This window comes from Bemisia tabaci, chromosome 1 (genome assembly GCF_918797505.1).
Source record: "Bemisia tabaci chromosome 1, PGI_BMITA_v3".
NCBI classification, from domain to species: Eukaryota; Metazoa; Arthropoda; class Insecta; order Hemiptera; family Aleyrodidae; genus Bemisia; species Bemisia tabaci.
Genome location: NC_092793.1, coordinates 51,110,246 through 51,130,967, shown reverse-complemented (window position 1 = coordinate 51,130,967; position 20,722 = coordinate 51,110,246). Strand labels below are relative to the sequence as shown.

The 20,722-nt window shown below is 43.2% G+C and overlaps 1 protein-coding gene across 2 annotated transcripts in view; it reads left to right on the top strand.

Annotated features, from left to right (window-relative positions):
* The window catches only part of LOC109035564 (uncharacterized protein YggC), a 37,738-nt gene that overhangs the window by 1,973 nt on the left and 15,043 nt on the right, over window positions 1–20,722 (top strand). Inside the window, exon 1 of one of the 2 annotated variants that reach the window (XM_072302686.1) lies at window positions 9,285–9,669. The exons of the other annotated variant lie outside the window; for it this stretch is intronic. Within the exon in view, the coding sequence (XP_072158787.1) occupies window positions 9,647–9,669 (23 nt within the window). The 5' untranslated portion in view covers window positions 9,285–9,646. Of the gene's footprint in view, window positions 1–9,284; window positions 9,670–20,722 lie in introns of those variants that run through there. 2 annotated transcript variants of the gene reach the window in all.

Here is a 20,722-nt window from a genome sequence, read left to right as displayed (position 1 = left end):
AAAAGCTTTCTATAAGGGATATAAAGGGATGTCCGAGTGAAAATATGCCCGATTTTTTTTTTAGTTCTCCTATAGATATGTAGTTTAGGAAATAATGAAAATACGAAAAACGGGCCAAAGAGCACGTCTTGATGGTGAAACTTGTTTTTCAGTTTCCGATGAACAGGAATCATACCTACCTGGGTCATTTAGCAGTTACGAGAGTTCACTGGTCGCTTGATTTTCGAGATAAAGCTCGCGCGCAATCTCGGAACGCAACAGAAAAAGTGACGTCACGGCCAAAGTGGCGCAAAGTGGCACCCAAATTTTGCGGGATCGTATTCTCAGGACTCCTACGAACATGCCTATACAAATTTTTCTGGCGGATGGTGGCGGATGGGTAGTTAAAAGTTTACCTTAACTTTTTTTTTCTGCATTTTGATATAAGCACATTAGTGCAAACATAATCATTGAAAAAATGGGCCGAATACAAAAAATTACTAGTGCAATGTGTTCTCCAGACTCTGGAAAATAAGAATCATGTCAATGAAACTAGCATTAATTTAAACAGAAGCAAGCTAAGTGCCGCGGCAGCTCACCGGTCGCTTGATTTTCGAGATAAGGCTCGCGCACAATCTCGGAACGCAACAGAAAAAGTGACGTCACGGCCAAAGTGGCGCAAAGTGGCACCCAAATTTTGCGGGATCGTATTCTCAGGACTCCTACGAACATGCCTATACAAATTTTTCTGGCGGATGGTGGCGGATGGGTAGTTAAAAGTTTACCTAAACTTTTTTTTTTCGCTTTTTGAGATGAGCACATTAGCGCAAACATAATCATTGAAAAAATGGGCCAAATACAAAAAATTACTAGTGCAATGTGTTCTCCAGACTCTGAAGAACAAGAATATGTCAATGAAATTAGCATTAATTTAAACAGAAGCAAGTTAAATGGAATAGAAAGACTCGGACGATTTTTCGCTAAAATAAAAAGTTACGCAAAGCCCCTCTTTGATGCCTTCTGTCACAAAAATGAACATGTTTCGTTCCAAATCAATGTCAGATCCTTAAAATATAACTCTTGAGGAACACTTTTGACCCTTAAAAAATGCGATTCGCCCGAATCGCCCATGACCGACCTGTACCATTGACTCGATCCACCGTGCGCCGTGGTACGCTGCGGCGCGGAGCGACGGGCGGGCCGCTAGCGCGAAACGCGCATCGGCGCCTACAAACCCAACAGGGATACTTCACGCATTGCGCAATGCGTGAAGTATCCCTGTTAGGTTTGTAGGCGCCAGTGCGCCGCCGCTCCGCTTTGTGTTAGGCTCTAATATTTAATCTCGTGGAGTCAGCGTTTTTCAATTCATGACTTTGAAATCTTTGCAACCTCTGTATGAATTATTCTCATTTTAATTGCTGAAAAAAAATGTATAGTAAAGGAAAATATAATGTGCGTTTTGTAAATATTAAGGTGATTCCGTGAAAAATTAAGGATTTACAAAGCACACGAATTTCTACACAATTTCTTATAGCCTTTTATAGCCAATAGAAAAAAAGCAACAGCCAGGCGATAAAGTGTGAAGCCCGGCGATAGGAACTATAGCCCGGCTGTATAATTTTTTATCGCTTCGTGTAGCCCGGCCATAAGATTTTTTCCACTTTCTACAGCCAGCGATATGATTTTCTATCGCCTTCTTCATTCGGCTACAAGAACTCCTACGGTATTTTGAAACGCAGCTCCTATCGCCAATTTTTACTAGGGTTTAAATGAAATCGTTTGTTCGTGATGTTAATCGATCGGTGGCCTTGTTATGTACACCGATTCTTGGTTGTTGCTTCAGATATGACGTCATATACTTCAGGCCAATGATAAACTCCGTACTTTTACTAAAATTTAAGTCTTTAATTCAGTTGAAAATGTCATTTTGAGTCTATAAATTGTAGGCTCGGAAATATGTTTCTTGTTACAATTTTCATCTGAGTGTCGAGTTTCACCTGAGTTTCAAATGGACGTATTTCTGTCAAACGGAACTATGCGCCATCGGGGTAGGAAGGTAGAGGGGGGCTTGGATTGGCGGCGGAACCGGGCGTCGGGCTCATTCGTTCCTATCCTACACTCGCAATGCTTTTCTATGGCGCTTAGTTCCGTTTGACAGAACACGCTATCCGGTATTCTAAATTCCTCAAAAGGAACTCAAATTGGCGCTTAGTTCCGTTTGACAGAAATACAACCAAATGATGCATATCGACGGTGAAACTACCAAACCACGTATTTCGGTTTGTAGACTACCCTACCTGTCATACTTTATTTTTTAGATGGGAAACTACTCAGAGTCATTTCTTGAAAATTTCCGTGTTTTTTACTCTCTATGCGAAGAAACCCCTGTAAAAATTTATAGGAATGATATACAGGGTGTTTCAGACCACCCGTACCAGGCCTTTTTCTCGGTTGGTTTAGGTCGTACGAAGTCGGAGACCGCGGGGTTGAATAGGGAATTGACCCCAAGGAATCCGAATTTCGTGGTCCCGAAACCCCCCCACCCCCCCTTGGGGGGTAAAGGGGGGGTCACGATGCTAAAAGTCACGGTTCCCGACCGAATTGCGGATAGATCGCATCAGAATTGAAAAGCACGGAAAATTTCACGTGGAATTGACCCCTAAAAATCCAAAATCGGACCATCCTAGGCCCAAAAATGACTCCCTAAAGAGGGGGGCACTGTCCCCCTCCATAATTTCTCTTTGGTCTCAAAATTGACGTAAATTCTCCAGAAAAAGACGGTTTCCCAGGTAATCGACCTCGAGAAATCCAAATTTCATGGTCCCGAAGCTTCTCTAGCCCCCCTTGGGGGGTAAACGGGGGGGCCCAATTTTAAAAATCGGGGCTCCTTTCCGAATCGCAAATTCATTGCATCCAAATTGAGGAGCAGAACACATTTACCACTTAAGTGACTCCTAAGAGTTCTAACAGACCCCCTGAACGGCAGAAAGTAACTCCCTGAGGAGGGGGGCTTCGCCCCCGCCAAAAATTTCTCAAGATTCCTCTTTGGTCATAAAATTTACGTCGATTCTCCAGAAAAAGATGGTTTACCATGTAATCGACCCCGAGGACTCTAAATTTCATGTTCCATAGAGCTCCTCGGGGTCGATTACATGGTAAACCATCTTTTTCTGGAGAATCGACGTAAATTTTATGACCAAAGAGGAATCTTGAGAAATTTTTGGCGGGGGCGAAGCCCCCCTCCTCAGGGAGTTACTTTCTGCCGTTCAGGGGGTCTGTTAGAACTCTTAGGAGTCACTTAAGTGGTAAATGTGTTCTGCTCCTCAATTTGGATGCAATGAATTTGCGATTCGGAAAGGAGCCCCGATTTTTAAAATTGGGCCCCCCCGTTTACCCCCCAAGGGGGGCTAGAGAAGCTTCGGGACCATGAAATTTGGATTTCTCGAGGTCGATTACCTGGGAAACCGTCTTTTTCTGGAGAATTTACGTCAATTTTGAGACCAAAGAGAAATTATGGAGGGGGACAGTGCCCCCCTCTTTAGGGAGTCATTTTTGGGCCTAGGATGGTCCGATTTTGGATTTTTAGGGGTCAATTCCACGTGAAATTTTCCGTGCTTTTCAATTCTGATGCGATCTATCCGCAATTCGGTCGGGAACCGTGACTTTTAGCATCGTGACCCCCCCTTTACCCCCCAAGGGGGGGTGGGGGGTTTCGGGACTACGAAATTCGGATTCCTTGGGGTCAATTCCCTATTCAACCCCGCGGTCTCCGACTTCGTACGACCTAAACCAACCGAGAAAAAGGCCTGGTACGGGTGGTCTGAAACACCCTGTATATATACAAAAAAACGGGAGCGGAGATTTTTAAACACAGCAAACGTGATGCGTGGACTGGTAGTTTCACCGTCGATATCCGATTTCTTGAATTAAAGGCCTGAAATAATACTCGAAATGATTTTCTAGCCCTTTTTTCATTCCCGAGTATTGGGAAAAAAAACCCATTGAAAATCAAGAGGAGCCTCGGTTTAATGGAAAGAGAGAGAGAGAGAGAGAGGGGGGTAGGAGGGGGAGGACGGGTGTGACCCTTGACTGGTTATTAGTGGTTGGTCGGGATGGACCCGTGCGCACCGTTAATTTTTGGCGTCAAAACACATTTCGAATAAGTCTGACAACCGTGTGCTACAATGCGCCGAGATGGCACTTTGCTCTACTGTCAGCACATGTGCGGACTTTTCATTTTCTGTTTTGCAATGACGTCATTGTAAATCCTGGGTAACGCTACGATCGAGGATATAGCTGGGTGCATCAACTGCACGCTCGTCGCTCTAGCCCATTACATCAATCTAATCTTCATTAAGAACAACTAAGTGCGGGGGAGGGGTTGAGTGGCTACATACAGACACATAGGACCAAGTATCTACTCTCCTCAAGGTGAGTTCACACCGGAAATAAATCATCAACGATACATCTTGCTGATTTACTAATCATGATTTAAATTTTTACCGAAAAACGAAATATAGAACTTTCTTACGCTGAAACACACATCACATATCCGTTTTCTTCCCCCGGAAAATCTATGTTGGAAACTCTAATTGGACGTATTTCTGTCAAACGGAACTAAGCGCCATAGGAGGAGGAAGGTAGAGGGGGGCTTGGATTGGCGGCGGACTCGGGCGTCGGGTTCATTCCGTCCTATACTCGCAATGCTTTTCCATGGCGCTTAGTTCCATTTGACAGAATGCGCTATCCGGCATTCTAAATTCCTCAAAAGGAACTCAAATTGGTGCTTAGTTCCGTTTGACAGAAATACGTCCAATTTTAAGCTGGATGTGACCGAAAGCGAAAAGTCACGAGTCGATTTAATGAGTCACGGGGTACATACGATTTTACCCACGGCAGCAGTAAGTACAGCTATCCCGCGGAATTAGTTAGACTTACAACTTAGTGCTCTTTGGTCTGAAATGACTCCAATTTTTGCGCACTTAATAGTTTTGGGATTTTAGTGAAAAAATTCATGTTGGGCCTCTCCCATCGATTCGGTCCACTGTGCGGCGTCCTTCGTTGGCACGGCAGCATATTTTTCATGATATTTTGCATCTCTGAGCTCGGAAGAAGGACGTTGGAGACCAGTGGTGCCCATCCCCCCCCCCTGAAAAATTTTGAATTCAAACGAGTTCCCCCCCAAATCTGAATTTCTTCGCCTCCCCCCGGGGGGGTCTGGAGGGTATGGAATACCCCCCAGGCGAGGGGGGGGGGTTCGAGGGGCCTCTCCCTGAAAATTTTGACATTTTTTATGTCATTTGGGGGCAATGTAAGGCATTTCTTACAGGTTTTCATGTAAATTCTGCTTATTTTCAATTCAGTTTACTTTGCATGAAATTCTAGGGAGAGAAGTGAAAATCCCAGGGGGGGGAGTCAAAATTCTACGGGGGAAGTCAAAATTCTGGGGGGCGAAGTCAAAATTCTAGGGGGGTGCAAATTCTAGGGGGCAAAGTCAAAATTCTAGGGGGGAAGTCAAAACTCTAGAGGGGGATTCAAAATTCTAGGGGGAAGTCACAATTCTGGGGAAAAAGAACCAGTGCTTCCCCCCCTATTTCAAAAGTGAATAGTTGCTCGTATGAAAAACCCGGGTTGGGCACCACTGGTTGGAGATATGGGGCGATTCGGTGTTGGAGTGGCGAAATCCGGGCGGCGCGTTGCGGGCGCGGCCAGCGGTCACCTCAAGCTCAAAGCTCCAGCTGGAGATGGCCCACTCGACTCAAGAGCCACCGCGACTGGGAGCAGCAGCGGGCCGGGCCGGGGCCCGCGCCGCGGGCGCGGGTGATTCTCAGAAATGACAGGAATGTTGTCTTCTTTCCTGTTCTCACTCCTCTCGCGCTCGCTTCGTCGCGCCGATTCATTCGCGCGACGCCACCGCTGCTCCCCAAACCCGGCCCGACCCGACGCCCATTGTTTTTTTTCGCCGGGGTCCCCGGGCCCCGCGCACGACTCCCGCCAAGCTCGCTAGTGCCTTACTCTACTCCCGTGCCCAGGAACAAGTCGAGTACCTATTTACGGGAGAGTGTTGCCATCTGTGCCGCTCTCTGAACGGTTCATCAGTTTTGGGCTATCATGAAGCTCCAAAGTTGGCCCAATTTCAATAGACCGGACCCAGAGAAACACGCAGGCTCGGACTGGCCATAAGGCCAATCTGCTATTGGCAGATACGCCCCCTTTCCGCGCCGAAACGCGCCCCTCTTACAGATAGCAAAATACGAAGAAAAAAAATTACGACCGAGAATATGTGAGAAAAATTTCTTAAATGAACGGAAGAGGAGAGAGTTAGGAGTAAAGAAAGGTGCTTTAACGCATGATAGTGGCGAACAGAGGTCCAAGAACTACTTTCTGAAGCGTAAACGATTTTCTGTGAAATTTTCACCTTCTTCTTGACATACATGTGCTTTATCATCCCCCTTCCTTCATTCGCTATGTGTAACTCCCTTAGAAGCGATGGTCGGTTCGATTTTTAGACATACGCATCCTTTATAGACCTCTTAAGAGACTTTTAAACATATTTCCTCCTTTTCAAATGACTGTTGATTTGGACATACCAAAGCATAGCTAGGGCAAACTTAACCTTAATTTATCTCGAAATTCAAAAGTAAGAGACATCTAAAATGTAAACGCGATACAACTATTCGCGCAAGATGGATGTCCACATTGCATATGAAAAATGTAAAACGCGATGCCGTGAGTCGTGAACTCGCAATGCTCTGCTCTAGTTTGAATCAACATTACAAATAAGACAAACGCAAACAAACACAATATGGTAATAAAGCGAGGGAAAGGATGCGCGTTAACGACGGCGCAGAGATACAACTATTCGTACTTAATGGACGTCCGTGCTGCATCTGAAAAATTGAAGGCGCGATGACGCGAAGCGTGAGCTCTCGATGCTCTGCTACATGCTGTCAATGAGGTGTCGCTCAGATTCGGGAGAAAAGTTAAAGAAGAGGCCCGAACACATTTCTCCTACCTTCGGCTGTGTTACTCACGTAGTGCTTGAAACACCATTAGGAATAAGACAAACGGAAACAAACACAGTATGGATATAAAGCGAGGGAAAGGATGCGCGTTGACGACGGCGCAGAGATACAACTATTCGTACTTGATGGACGTCCGTGCTGCATCCGAAAAATTGAAGGCGCGATGACGCGAACCGTGAGCTCTCAATGCACTGCTTTACTTTCATTTTTGCAATTTTTACTCCGTGCGATGAATGAACTTTGAACCTGAAATTAGCGTAAACTTGTGGTGATTTGCCAAAATTTTCTGAACCCCTCTCCACGTAGGGAATGCCCTACCAGGAAATATCACATTACGCCCCTTTAACCAGCCAAGGGTCTACGCCCTCAGGTACGAGCCAGTCCGACCCTAGAAACGCGTATTCTCGGCTGAAAAATGAGTGACAATCAAACTCATAGGTTAATTTTCGGCGAAAATATCCATTTAACTTCGATCCGAACTTAACTTCGTTTCGGACGCAGAGGCCTAAATTCCGGGTGCTGGAGCCGTTGCTTGTAGGTTTGACTGATCTGGGTTTAGAGGCCGGAGAAATGGGCGACGCACCCGGAACTTTTGGTCTTTGAGCCCGGAACGGACGGTATGTCTGTAAAGCCCGTATGTACGACTTTTACGGTTGGAGTTTTTTTGAAATGGGGGCCGCCCGTCAAAATATGAGGTGTTCGAGTTTTTTGCTTTCAGGGAGGAGGCTTGAGCTCTCGAAGCCCCCCTGGACACGAGGCTGCTCAGGAAAAACGACGTATCAACATTCGAATACTAGTACGGTGTCCGGTGTTCCATGACAATCATAACCGGAAAAACAGATTTTCTTTTAAGTTTTGCCAGAAAATGGAGTATGAATTATGCACACAAATCAGCATGAAGATGCGCTGAATGTGTGAGGTCTAAAACGCGCAGAATCCGCACTAAACTGAAATTTAACACTGGTCGCAAATGCACGGCCAATGTTCCAATGATGTCTTACAGTCGGAAATATTCAAACATTTTCCATGCACACCGATTTCGTTAACCGGTGTGTGGGAACGCCCGAATTCGACAGAATTCGATTAAATTTAATTCGATTTAATTAAGAATCTTACGAATCATCAATCAATAATCGTCAGTCCTTCCATATAAATTTTTTCCTCCGTTTTACTTCCCTTCAGAAAAAGGTGTAAAAAATGCACACAAAGGACAATCTCAACTTTCTCAGAATCACAATTATGACTAGTTATCAACGTATCCACTTAAAAAAAACCCCTAATTTTACTTAGAAAAAGGGGGAGGGGAGGGAAGAGGATCAATCATATTACTACAGAGAGGAAGAGATCGATGTTCCATCTGTTACGTTTCTCGAAAGCCTGGGGATCGCGGTGTAATGGTTTAATATGCCACTCAACTAGTAAAAATTATTATTTATTTATCCTTATTAGGCAGTAACAGGTTCCTGATCCCAGATTTCAAGATTTATCCTGACTTAATGCTTTAATGGTATGATGCCTGTGTGTTGAAATGGTCTTATTGTAGTACGCACTAAGGAGGTACGAAGATCTCTTCTGGAAGTTTGACTTGTAGTTAACCCACGCAATTTTTTCTTTTTGCCAGTGCACGCATAGTTTGTTGAGAGCACACTTTTAGAGAAGATCCATCGGGAGTGCTTTCAGCATCGGCTAGCGCTAAGGCCCTCAAAGCAGTAGCAGAGGGATGGTACCCCTTTCTCTCATTGCCGCCGCTCCTTTTGCATGACGTTGTGGACCGGTAGAAAGTCGCGTATGACCTATACTAAAAATTAGTTTGTTCAACTGTCAGGCAAGTATGCCACGAATCTGAAGAGTTTAAACGTAACGGTAGGCAAGAGAGGAGAAGATGTCAGCGTGAATAAAATACGACACTACAGTCGTTTGCTACATTGCCAAATCAATTAATCGCCCTATTCTTCATGTAACACCATCAAATTGCAATGGATATTTCCAGGATTCGGTTTTTTATTTCATGCATTTGATGAAGATTCACGCACATATGTAGATAGCAGTTCCTACGTCGGAAAAAATAATTAAAAAAATAATTATCACACTTTTTTAACGGATAATCCGTACCTGGTGCTTCGAACTTCCAATCAAACTTTTTAAGCTCCCCTCAAGCGTCGAATTCTCATCTCCTCTCTGTTGCAGGCTTTCCCTCGTAAATAATTTCCACGGAGAGAAAAACACCTAAGCAAAAATATAGGTAAGCGATGGAATGAATCGAAGTGGAAAAGAATTAAGAAAAACTGAGTGAAAACTTGAACTTTTGGATTAAAATGTTGTGAAAATAAATCGTGACGCCAAAACTGGACTTTTCACAATTCATCTAGATCAAGTCTAATGATAAACTGATAGCATGTCCAATCTTAAAAGTTGTGCGGCCTGTTCTACAACTCGCTCCGTAGAAACCGCTTTTCCAAGCACTCCACTCAAAATAAATGCATACCTTAGAGCAGTGTTCAATATATAGCCGGAAAACTTGGGCGCTGAAGATTCGGATTAGTCCGAGAATAACATGATTGTACGAGTTGTTTTAGGGTTTTTTTTTTTCTGGGACGGGCTTAACATTTTTTTGTCGGTCACAGATTCGCAGATCAAAGCACATGCATTTTGATATGAAAATCAGGTATGTACCATTCGCTTGCATCTCTTCACTCTCTTCTTACTCTACTGTTTGCTTGAGTACCTAACTTCACCCAAATTACACAGCAAGGGGCATTTACTTAGTTTGGAATCAATTTTGTACATTAAATTTGGAAAAAAAACTTTGGAACCTGAACTTCTATCACGGCAAGGTTGGTATCAGGTACTGCGATCCCCTCTCACCCATTTTCATCTTTTGTCTCTTTTAATGGCCTATGAATCTCCATGAAAATCAGTGTCTACATTTCTATCTGTAGAAGTTCTGTGATCAATTTTTGTTACGACCATGAACTTTACAGGCAGTTCTGAGCGCGTGAAGATCTGGCAACCCTGCACGAAAACAATGATAAGGCATTTGGCTTCATTTTCAGTTCCCTGTCGCGTGCTCAATCAAAGGTAACTCTCATTGAGTTCGCTCATATTAGTCCGACTTATAATTTTCTTGAAACATTGTTTCACACTCAAGCTATCGAAGCCTGGAATCGATGTTTCGGCCTCAAGCTATCGAAGCTTCAAATCGATGTTGCGCTCTCAAATTATCGAAGCTTTGAACTGATGTTTCGTTCTCAAACCAACAAAGCCTGGAATCAACCGGTGATCGAAGATGTTTCATTAGTAAAATTACTGTGTCATTTTTTTTCATCACACCGATGGACAAATTACTGGCCGAAACATACCATTGAATAAAATAGATCATAATAATTTATCGCGGCTCTCAAGTAAAATTGACCTAATATGCGCTCGATACATTTTGAGTAGATATTGCAGAAGTTGAAAAATTTTTCTATATTCTTTTTCAAAAACTTGCGAACATAAAACAATATCGATGCATTTTGCAATCTTGTTTAAAGTCCATATTTGTTGTATGTTTGTTTCTCCTCTGATGATGAGAACATGTATTTAGAAAATCATTTTAACTTCGATTCGATGAGAAAATGGAACAGATTTACAAAATAGGTATGCTGGTGAGGAACAGCTGAAATTTGCCTCTGTATGGACGTAGACTAGATCTATTTACCGAAAAGTTTAACGTTAAACTTGTACAATTTTTTATTTTTTTTTTGTATTGTACAATTTGTTGTTACTTCGATATTAATTGTTAGAGTCTCCTTTACAAAGACAGGTTCAACGACTCCGATTTCCAAATGGTGAGTTGGACCGCGTTAAGTAGAAATAAGGAACCAAGCCACATCATCTATTGCAAAATTTAACCAAGAAATTTAATTGTTTACATAAAAACGGTTGGACGGATTTTTTCGCAACTATCAGTAAATTTTCTGCATAATACAAAGCAAATTCCTCAACATTTTCAAAGGAATTCGCACGAACTTTCTTAGCACTAATTTTTGTAGAAAATTAAATTGTCCAGTTATATTAGACAATAGCTGATGTGGCTTGGTTCCCTTCTGCTAAAGGCGGTCCAGCTATTCAAGATTTAATCGAATTGTCTCCACCACGAATTACCAAACAAAGCGGCAACATTAGCCGCCAAATGCCACACGGTAGATGAGCGATGAGCCAGCGCCTTTTCGAATGGGCGCGGCAGAAAAGTGCCATTCTGTCTAGTGACACACTTTCCTCCCCGCTGGCGCTTCGGCTGATTTCTATTTTGATAAAGAGCGGAAACAAATTCGGAGGGAGCCGAGAATTAGACGCACCGTGATTCATTGGCAAACCTATTTAGAGCAGAGCTTCGCCATGAAGGTTCCCCAAGGTCGCTCTGAGATCTCAGGTGTCGTAGCCGCCATGCCGCACTGGTTGCCGCGGAACAAATCAGGCGCCTCCCTGATCGTGAGAAGAGCGCGAAAAAATCGCTGCACATCGTCGCGGTTGGCAATGCTGCCGAGGGCTCGTCTCATTGACCAGCAAGCACTGGCTAATTAACTACTTACTAGCGCCTCCATTCCAGTCTATTATTCTTTTACACACAACTTAAAATTCTATTACCGCTCTTTGTGCGGATGAGAAGTTGGTTCCGTCGATCTGCCGGAAACATTGGCGGATCCAGCAAATTGGCAACATTGTTTCTCTCCATTTAAACCTTTGGAAATGTATCGATTCTTTGAGGGGTCAAGTGCTCCGACAAGAATCGATTATTTAACATAGGTTTAAATGGCGAGAATCCGGTGTTGCCGAACTGCTGGATCCGCCTCTGGTCGGAACGGCCCTGCTGAAAATGACGAGTAGGCAAATTCGTTTTTGGTCGACGTACACCATTGGAAGAAATTCTACCCGCTTCATCATCTTGTTCCACTCATATTGCATTTTTTTTTATTTTCCCAAAAGTGCTGTTTCTGATTACGGTGCGTCTTCTCTTTAAATGAAATTTAAAACTGTCCACTCTATGTATGTAATTTTTTTTTTTTTTTATGTTTTGATTATAGTCTATGAGATTGCAGACAATATAGATTCAAAGTCTGTCCTGATACCGGCTGGATCTTAACTCATATGAATCGGTCAAAAACTAGCATCCAAACTAATTTACTGATATCACTACATTGACTTCAACGACAATAATGGTGGCGTGATTTTGGCTGTCTATTCGCGAAAGTACAGTGACCAAAATTTCGATTAGACTTCGAGTTTTAGTCTTCAACTTCATAATAAATGTTTAGGCGAATCCGTCAATATTTGAGCCAGTCATTCGCAAAAAGACTTAAGCGCTAAAAATGAGCTTGCGAGAAAAACCATTTTAAATGACCCGTTCTGCTTCTTAGAGCGCTAAAATATTAAAGATTTAAAGGAATTAATTAATTAATCACATTATTGACTATCCTGGGGTTGATGTTGGGTCGATTGATGCAGCTCCCTACAATGTTTTTTCGTATTTTAATTTCTGGTGCTTGAATTTCTTTTAGAATGACTGATTCAAGTTTTGCCAGCTATTGTCATAATTTTCAATTTTTCCGCACTTTAAACACTGTTAATGACGGGATAAGTGACAGTGCCCCGTGAGAAAGGATTTTTAAATTGATCAAGTTTCTTAACAGACTATACAGATTCACAGACTGCCTATACGGATTCGGTATTTAAATGATGCAACTATTCGACCACTGAGGCCACGCTAGGAAGTATCTTCTTACAATGAAGGCGTTTTTTATGCGTCGTCACTCCACTCATAAAACAATTACCAGCCGTTGGTCAAGTTTTTGTGTGATGCAACTATTCGGCCTCCGAAGCCACGCTAGGAAGTATCTTGTCACAATGAAGGCGTTTTTAAGGCGTCATCACTCTACTCATCAAAATATTATCTCAAGCAACCGAATTACTAGCTAATCTACATGTCGCTACACTATTTTTCGGGTTGTTAAATGATGCTACTCTTCATCTGCGGTACCGAGGCGTCTCCAAAACTTCCTCTTCTTCGGAAGAGGCACCAACAAGAGCGCCTTCTTTTTGAAGAGAGATGCAAGATGTCAAGCCAACACCAAGTGCCAGTGCCCTCTTCAAAAATTAAGTTCAGAAGGACGATTTTCTAACCAAAGAGCCTCCTGTCACCTGTCCCTCGCGTATCAATACCTTCTCATCCTCGTCCTCATTTTTCCTGCACCTCTCTCCCTCCGTTTTCTTTCTCTTTTTTTCTTCCTCCCTCTCTTTCTGTTTTCCTTTTTCACTGTCCTCTTTCTCTTCCAATTCCTTTTCTCTATCTGCTGTATTCTCGGTTTTTTTATTTGTAAGACTTTGGCAGTACGTCGCTTGGTCTCGTCGCTCCTTTCGATCCACCTTTCCGACGACACTGGTTCTTACAAATATTTTGAGAAAAAGACGTTAAAAACTGTCAAACGAAGCTGGAGCCATTAAGATTGTAGATTTTTATTGACAAACCCGCAGTTATGAGAACAAGCTATAATTAAGGTTTCGAATTAAAATATCCTACCTCAGTTCTACAAAAATGATTTGAAGCTCAGAACTATTCTTACGGACACATGAGGGCGATTCACGTCGAAATTTCAAACACCGATTTTTCAGCTGGAAAAAATTGTCCGACTCAAAATTTCATCTCTGTGAAATATATAAATGCCCTTTACCAGTGGATCGTAATGATTATTCGTTGTATCTCTCCCGTTCATATTCCTCAACACAATGTCACATCAAAAGCGGTGTACTCGATTCAATCACTAGAATAAAAGATCAGTGAATCTCTTCATTTATCAAGCTCTTGGGTTACATTTCCGATTGTCACTCATCTATCGAGAGAGACAGCGGAGACAAGACCTAACGATTGTTTCAACGGCGGCCACTCGAGAGTCGAGGAGAGTAAACAGTAAACAAAATGTGTGTCTCCGGTTTACCGGCTCAGTTTTACCTGTTGCTACTATCCCCTTGAACTTCACGAGCGAGAAAACAATTACGCAGTTACGTAAGCGCGGTTTAATTACCTTTTTGAGGGCATGGTATTTCACCGCCACGCCGCGCCGCGCGTCGATACCGCTCGAACACAGTAGTGGCTGCTGCATGTCTCGTGGTATGTACACAGCGAAACGAGAGTGAGAGCAGCCCCGTTGCGCGGGAATTTTCCTAATTGCATGCGTTGCTTCAAAACTTGTTTTCCTCAGCCGGGCTCGGTGTTAACCCATTGGCTTATGATTTAATTTGACGCTCCCGCACCTCGAGTACGTATTTAATGATGCAAAAATCAGTAACTTTGAGTTCTTATGAACCGGATTAAGCAGAAAGGAACCAAGCCACATCAGCTATTGCCAAATTTTATCGGGCGATTTAATTTCTTACAAGAAAACGGTAGTGCGGATTCTTCGGCAGATTTCAGTGAATTTTCTGCATCGTACGAGGCAAATTAATCAAAATTTTCAAAGTAATCGGCACAAACGCTCTCTTGTAGAAAATAAAATTGTCCAGTTGAATTTGGCAGTAGCTGACGTGGCTTTGTTCCTTTCTGCTAAATGCGGTCCAAATAGGAAAGCGACTCAGGAAGCAGGGAGATTTAGTTACAATCATTTGATACAGTCGTGCGTTCATCGCTGTCATAATCACGATAATCGCAAAATGAGCAAATATCAGGGTTTGAAAGGCCATTGAATATTCCAACGCACAATGATACCTACAAGAACAACGCAATATAGCAATGAACTACCATGCACGCCAGAAAAACAACTTTTTGCCTCTGTCTGTAGCCAATAGAATTCCGATAGCCTGTGCAAATGAACCTGAAGAATCGTTCTCAATACATTTTTTTTTACAAATTTCGGGAAATGAAAGCAGGATTTGGCTACGAAAAAATCTTAGCCTTCGCTACAGAGATCGATCTCTGTGATGGATGCAATGATTTTGTTTTGGGGGGGGGGGGGAGGGGGGCAAATCTTGTTTTTATTCCTCCGGTTTTGACATTTTTTTTCGTTTCACGGACTCATTCGCAGCGGCTCTCGTGGTTTATTTTGGCCAAAGAGTCAAAATCATGCCAAGATTTTTTACTTAATCGATGCAATATATCGCTCGACAGTTCGACCACGCCCGCCCGCGGCCCAAAACCAGGACTAATCGCCAAAAGTCAACGAGCTGCCCATTCGACATCACATAGTCTCACTTTCACAGGTGCCGCGGGGCGCCGGTACAAACGGTTCGTATACTCAAGAAAATCCATAGTGGGGCGGATTTGCATGAAATACCCCTAGAATCGTGCATTTCTGGATAACAGCAAGAAACTTTCTAGTAAATCGTCTATACACCTATGAAGAAACGATTTTAGCCTGGGTCCCTAGTTTTATGGGGTCCCAGGGGGGCAGGAAGCGGGGGACCCTAAAATCATAAAATTCAGGTTTTCTGTGAGAATTTTCGCGCGCAAGTGGATCAAACTGACTGAGTTTTCGGAACTTACCACTTTGAGGCCACCTCAATACATACTAGAACGATTTCACCCACTAATCACCCAATTTTGATCAAAAGGGCGCTTAAGGGGGGGAGGGGAAACCTGAGATTTATGCCCATCGAATACTTCGGCTTTATGAGCCGAATTAGCGATCGATATGAAGCACAAAACTTCAAATTGAAAAATCGAACTTTTTTTAAAGGTTTTTTCTGATGTAATTAGGATATCTGGTTGAGCAACCTGACAGCGAGGCGGGAGGAATTAATCCGCTGCCAGCATCTCGATCGTCGTGGGGTGTGCGGATCGGCGCGACGATTACCTGGAAGGGGACCGGGGGGATTGTTTTGGATTGTTTTATAGGCTCCGTGAAGTCGAGCGGAGTCGGTCGTCGGTTCGTGGAATCGACTAAGGACTCCCGCGACTAGGTCGGGAGGGGGGCGCGAGGGTCAGGGAGGAAGGATCGGTGGCAATTCCAGGTTGGAAGCTGACGTGAGACCTTCAACACCGACCGGCCGCGGCCTTTCTGGGCGCGGGTGGGGCGCTCCGCGACGGGGGGGGGGGGGGGGCGCACTCCGCGGTCGGATTCCGGTTCGCTCCATCTCGAAATTCCCGGCTCCGTGGAAAATAAACGGATTTCCGAAGGAAGCCGGGCCCACGTGTTAACGTCTCGTGCACTTTCCATTCGCGGATTTCCCGGGTAGCCCAGCGGAAGATTCGTGGCGCGATACGCCTTCAGGCAAAAGCAAATTTTCTGTAATTTTTCGATTTTTTCCTCTAATGTTTCTGATTACACAAAGGCCGAAACTGGACATTCCTGAAAACATTTCACAACATCCGGAAACATTTGCATTAACATTTTTGTATTGAAAGCAGTCTCGACGAGATACCAAGTCAAGGGGAGTTGCAATGAACGTTTAAAAAATTCGTCATAGCATGCAAATTCAATGCGAGTATATGAAAGCATTCATTTCCCCAATTTAGTAAAAAATATTCTCAAGAACAATTTTTATTGATAAATTTTCATGAATCTTTGGTATGACTGAGCACAGGAATAGGATAAGTTCCGTCAGTTCCGTCTCTGTCCTGTTTCCTTTTTTTTTCTTTCTTTTTTTCTTCTTTTTTTTCAAGCTTTAATGTTGAAATAATGTTAAGATGTCCTCTGATATTGAAATTTGCCCCAAGCCCAAGCCTAATGGATCTGTTTTTTGCCGTGAATTTAAAAGGTACCTAGCCTTTTAGCAGAATTTATTCGAGCTCTGGATGTTTCTTCAGATCCACGTTGCTGTAGTATAGATCCACCATAAAATGAGCGGTGTTGCGTCATGATGACGGAATCCATCATGAGCATCGAGCGAGAAAGGAAAAGGACGGATATTTTCGTAGGAGCAGGAACGGAAGAAGAAACTGGGACTCCCCGACCTGGCCTCGCGAGACCGGACCTAGCCCCGGCGCGACCGACGCGACGCGCGACGCAACCGCGCGAGCTGTGACGCAAGCGCCCGCCTCGCGCTCGCGGGGAAAGCGAACCCATATCTTTCCCGGATTCTTGGAATCCTGTTGGATAACGCTCCACCCGGGGGGATTTCGAGATCCAGGCCTCGCGCACTCGCAAAAAGAGCGTTTAATGCTCCTATGATTAAGATCACTAATAAATTGAGAGCAGACCGCTGGATCAAGGATACTTCTATACTGCCGTGCTAAGGAAAAACGCCGTATGAACATTCGAGAGTTGCCAAATTTCCCTTGATAAAGCATCTATTTTTGACGACATCCATGCATATTTTCCCCTGCAATTTTCAGATGTTTTTGATTAAAGTGCGTACAAAATTTTCTGAAAATTTTAGGAGAAAATGTGAACAATTTTCCCAGTAAATTTAGTTTTTATCGAAGGAAACTCGGCAACGTCTGAAGGCTCATACGGCGTTTTTCCTTAGCACGGCAGTATAGCAGAGTGCCCAGGATTTGAATCCTACTCTGCCGTGCTAAGGAAGAACGCCGTATAAACACTCGAGAGATGCGAAATTTCCCTCGATAAAATGTTTATTTTTGCGGAACGTTATGAATATTTTTTCTTGAAATTTTCAGGGATTTCAGGTGAAATTGCGCACACAAATTATCTGAAAAATTGAAGGAAAATTTTCACAAGTTTACCAGGAAATTCGCATTTTATCAAAGGAAATTTAGCAACGCCTGAAGGTTCATACGGCGTTCTTCCTTAGCACGGCAGTAACTCCTCTCCTTTCACATTTGCCGCCAAAGTGGGATGCTCGATGGGTCCGTCGTAAATTTTTGCCAGATCGCAAAGAGGAGTTAAATCTCAAGGATAATGACCTAAAATTACAATACGCGCATTGTGGAAAAGTCTGAAATTCACTCCTGACTTCCCAGTCTGCAATAAAAAAATTTGCGCACCTCAGAGTCTTGCGCATTGAGAAACACTGGACGTAGTCCACATCGGAAGCGGAAAAGAGCTGAATATAATGTAATATTCTCCGATATATTCACCGGACATTATTGTGCTATAGTTTTGACATTGCACCTAGGAAACCATGTATGTGTATTCAGGCTTATTTTGTTACAGATTTATTGTCACTTTAAATTTTGTCGAAAACGAATGGCTATAGTTTTCCTTCCAAATTCCGTGCGATTCATCAGAATTGCTATGTGAAAATTTCGCATTGAAACGTCTAAATTAGTTTTTTAAAAGAGAGAACAAACAAGAAAGAAACCCCAAACAAATGACTTCTCATTGATATGGTAGGAAGGAGACGCTTCATATTGTAGTCTGCCAAAGCCGTTGTAGTGCACAATATGACTCAAGTATGGTTTGGTTTTTCTTGTGACCGGTCAATCAAAGTTCCCGTGACCAATGGACAATAAAAACGTTAATATCTCAGCTAGAAGTTGATTTCAGTATTTTTCGTCGCGCGAATCGTGTTCTACGTGAAATTCTGATGAAGAATCATGTATCAGAGTGCTTAAATTCGCACCTTGCTTAATGGTCCATTCAATCTAGAAAAGCTAACATACAGACCTTTCTTAACTTTTCCCAGAGAAAATATTTTATCGGGAGAAACGAGGCAACGTTGGAGTACTCATACGGCGTCGAAACACAGCATGGAACTTTCAAGCCCCATTGTTAGATGCCGTGATTATCCTAACGCAAGTTCGAATAATCGCCCGAAACACGTTGCGGTCGGCGTCAAGCTCATATCAGCGCCTGCAAGCCTGCAGGAATACTTCATGCATTGCGCCAAAAAACTGCGGTCGGCGCCGAGCGCATGTTAGCGCCTACAAGCCTGCATGAATACTTCTCGCATTGCACCAAACGCAATGCAAGAGTTATTTGCGGTAACTATCCGACTACAGGGTATAGGCACATTGCCGCTAGCTGGATTGATGGCGCACCACACCATGAAGATGACTCGACACTCGACTGCGCTCCTTTCCTTGGCTTGCGCGACACTCAAATCATTATGCTCAAATATTCAATTACTCTCGATTTTGAAGGCTGGCAACGTTGTAATACTTTTATAGTACGCATTGGTCGAAACATTGAGAGTGTTCGGGATAAAAGTCAGTGATGGTTTACTTGTTCGTCCCAAAGGTTCAGTACTTTAAATAAAATTCGCTTATTGATCTCCTGAGCTGTAAAAATAATCATATTCCGGCCTTCTTTTCACTATAGCAATTTTTCCCTCCTCCCTATAACAACATGGAACTGCACTTCCTGGAGCGAGGCACCTTCACCAATAAAACGGGATCGAATCCCTTGGCAAAGAGTTGTGCAAATGATAAATTTGACGTCCGGGCTTAGCTTCATATTGATGAGGCAACGCTCGAGTGGCAACTTGGCGCGCTGGAGTTCAGAGATGAGGGGCAAGGCCGCAGCGAGAGAATGATGAGGGAAAAGGATTAATTGAGGGAATATTTATGTTTTTTAAAGCGAAAGGTTTACAGCGGATGACGAAACAAAATCTGGAAGTTTAATGCTAAACAGTTTCATCAGCGTTCCGAAGGTGAACCAAATAACAATGTTCGGATAATCCTCAGCGACGCTGCGCATCGCGTCCCCTCCTCCGCGCCGCGCATGTCATCATGCAAGGTGGTCAAGCGCCCATCTCGGCTTCACCCGCGCAATAACAAGAGAATAGGATGAGCATATTCATCGCCCACCATTCCAAATTTGAGTTTTTTCCCCAAAAATTTTGGTCAGTCATGGTCAAGATGGCCTCGAAAAGCGAAAAGGACTGTTATCACGAAAGGAAACTGGGGAAAAAAAAAGTGTATTTTCTTTGAAAAATACACTAAAACTCCGGCCGTGGATGTCGTAAGGGCTATACTGCCGTGCTAAGGAAGAACGCCGTATGACCATTCGAGAGTTGCCAAATTCCCTTCGATAAAATGTTTATTTTTGAGTGAAGATATGGATACTTTTCCCGGGATTTTTCAGGGATTTTAGATGAAATTGCGAACAAAATCATCTGAGAAACTGGAAGGAAAATATTCAGAAGTTTACCAGGAAATTCGTGTTTTATCAGAGGAAATTCGGCAACGCCTGAAGGCTCATACGGCGTTTTTCCTTGGCACGGCAGTATAGGTTTAGACATACCGTCCACATTCCGGGCTCAGAGGCCGACAAATTCGGGCGTAGCGACCGGAGAAATCGAAGTTACGGCTCCAACACTCGGAACTTTCGGCCTCTGAGCCCTGAATGGACGGTATGTCTGTATAGCCCGTGACTATTTTCAGTGAGAACATCGTGAATTTGTGACTACGACTAGAAAATTAAGTAGGACCCGAAATTCACTATGGGCATTGTAAGGGCAACTGTTCTTTTTCTCCGTGAAGATATTATTTAATAATTTCCACTCCCTCTCTTCGAGGTTCACTTGATAAAGCGTCCTCAACGGAAATATAGCGTTCGTTGAGAAAGGTAGAACCAAGCCACATCCGTTTACAAACTTCGAATTTAATGAAAGTTGTAATTGCTCCTGCTTATATTTTTCTTTTTTAATTTTCTGAAAAATGAAATCTATGAACAAAGCAATTTTTTTTTTTTTTTTTTTTTTTTTTTTTTTTTGTGAACGGATCTTCTTTATTTTTACTTTTTGATTACTGTATGGTGGTGAAAATTTGGGACGTAAAACGCGGTTTTGACAACATTATGTCGCCTCTCTGCTTTAAAAACCTCTGCTGCATGTATAAGCTG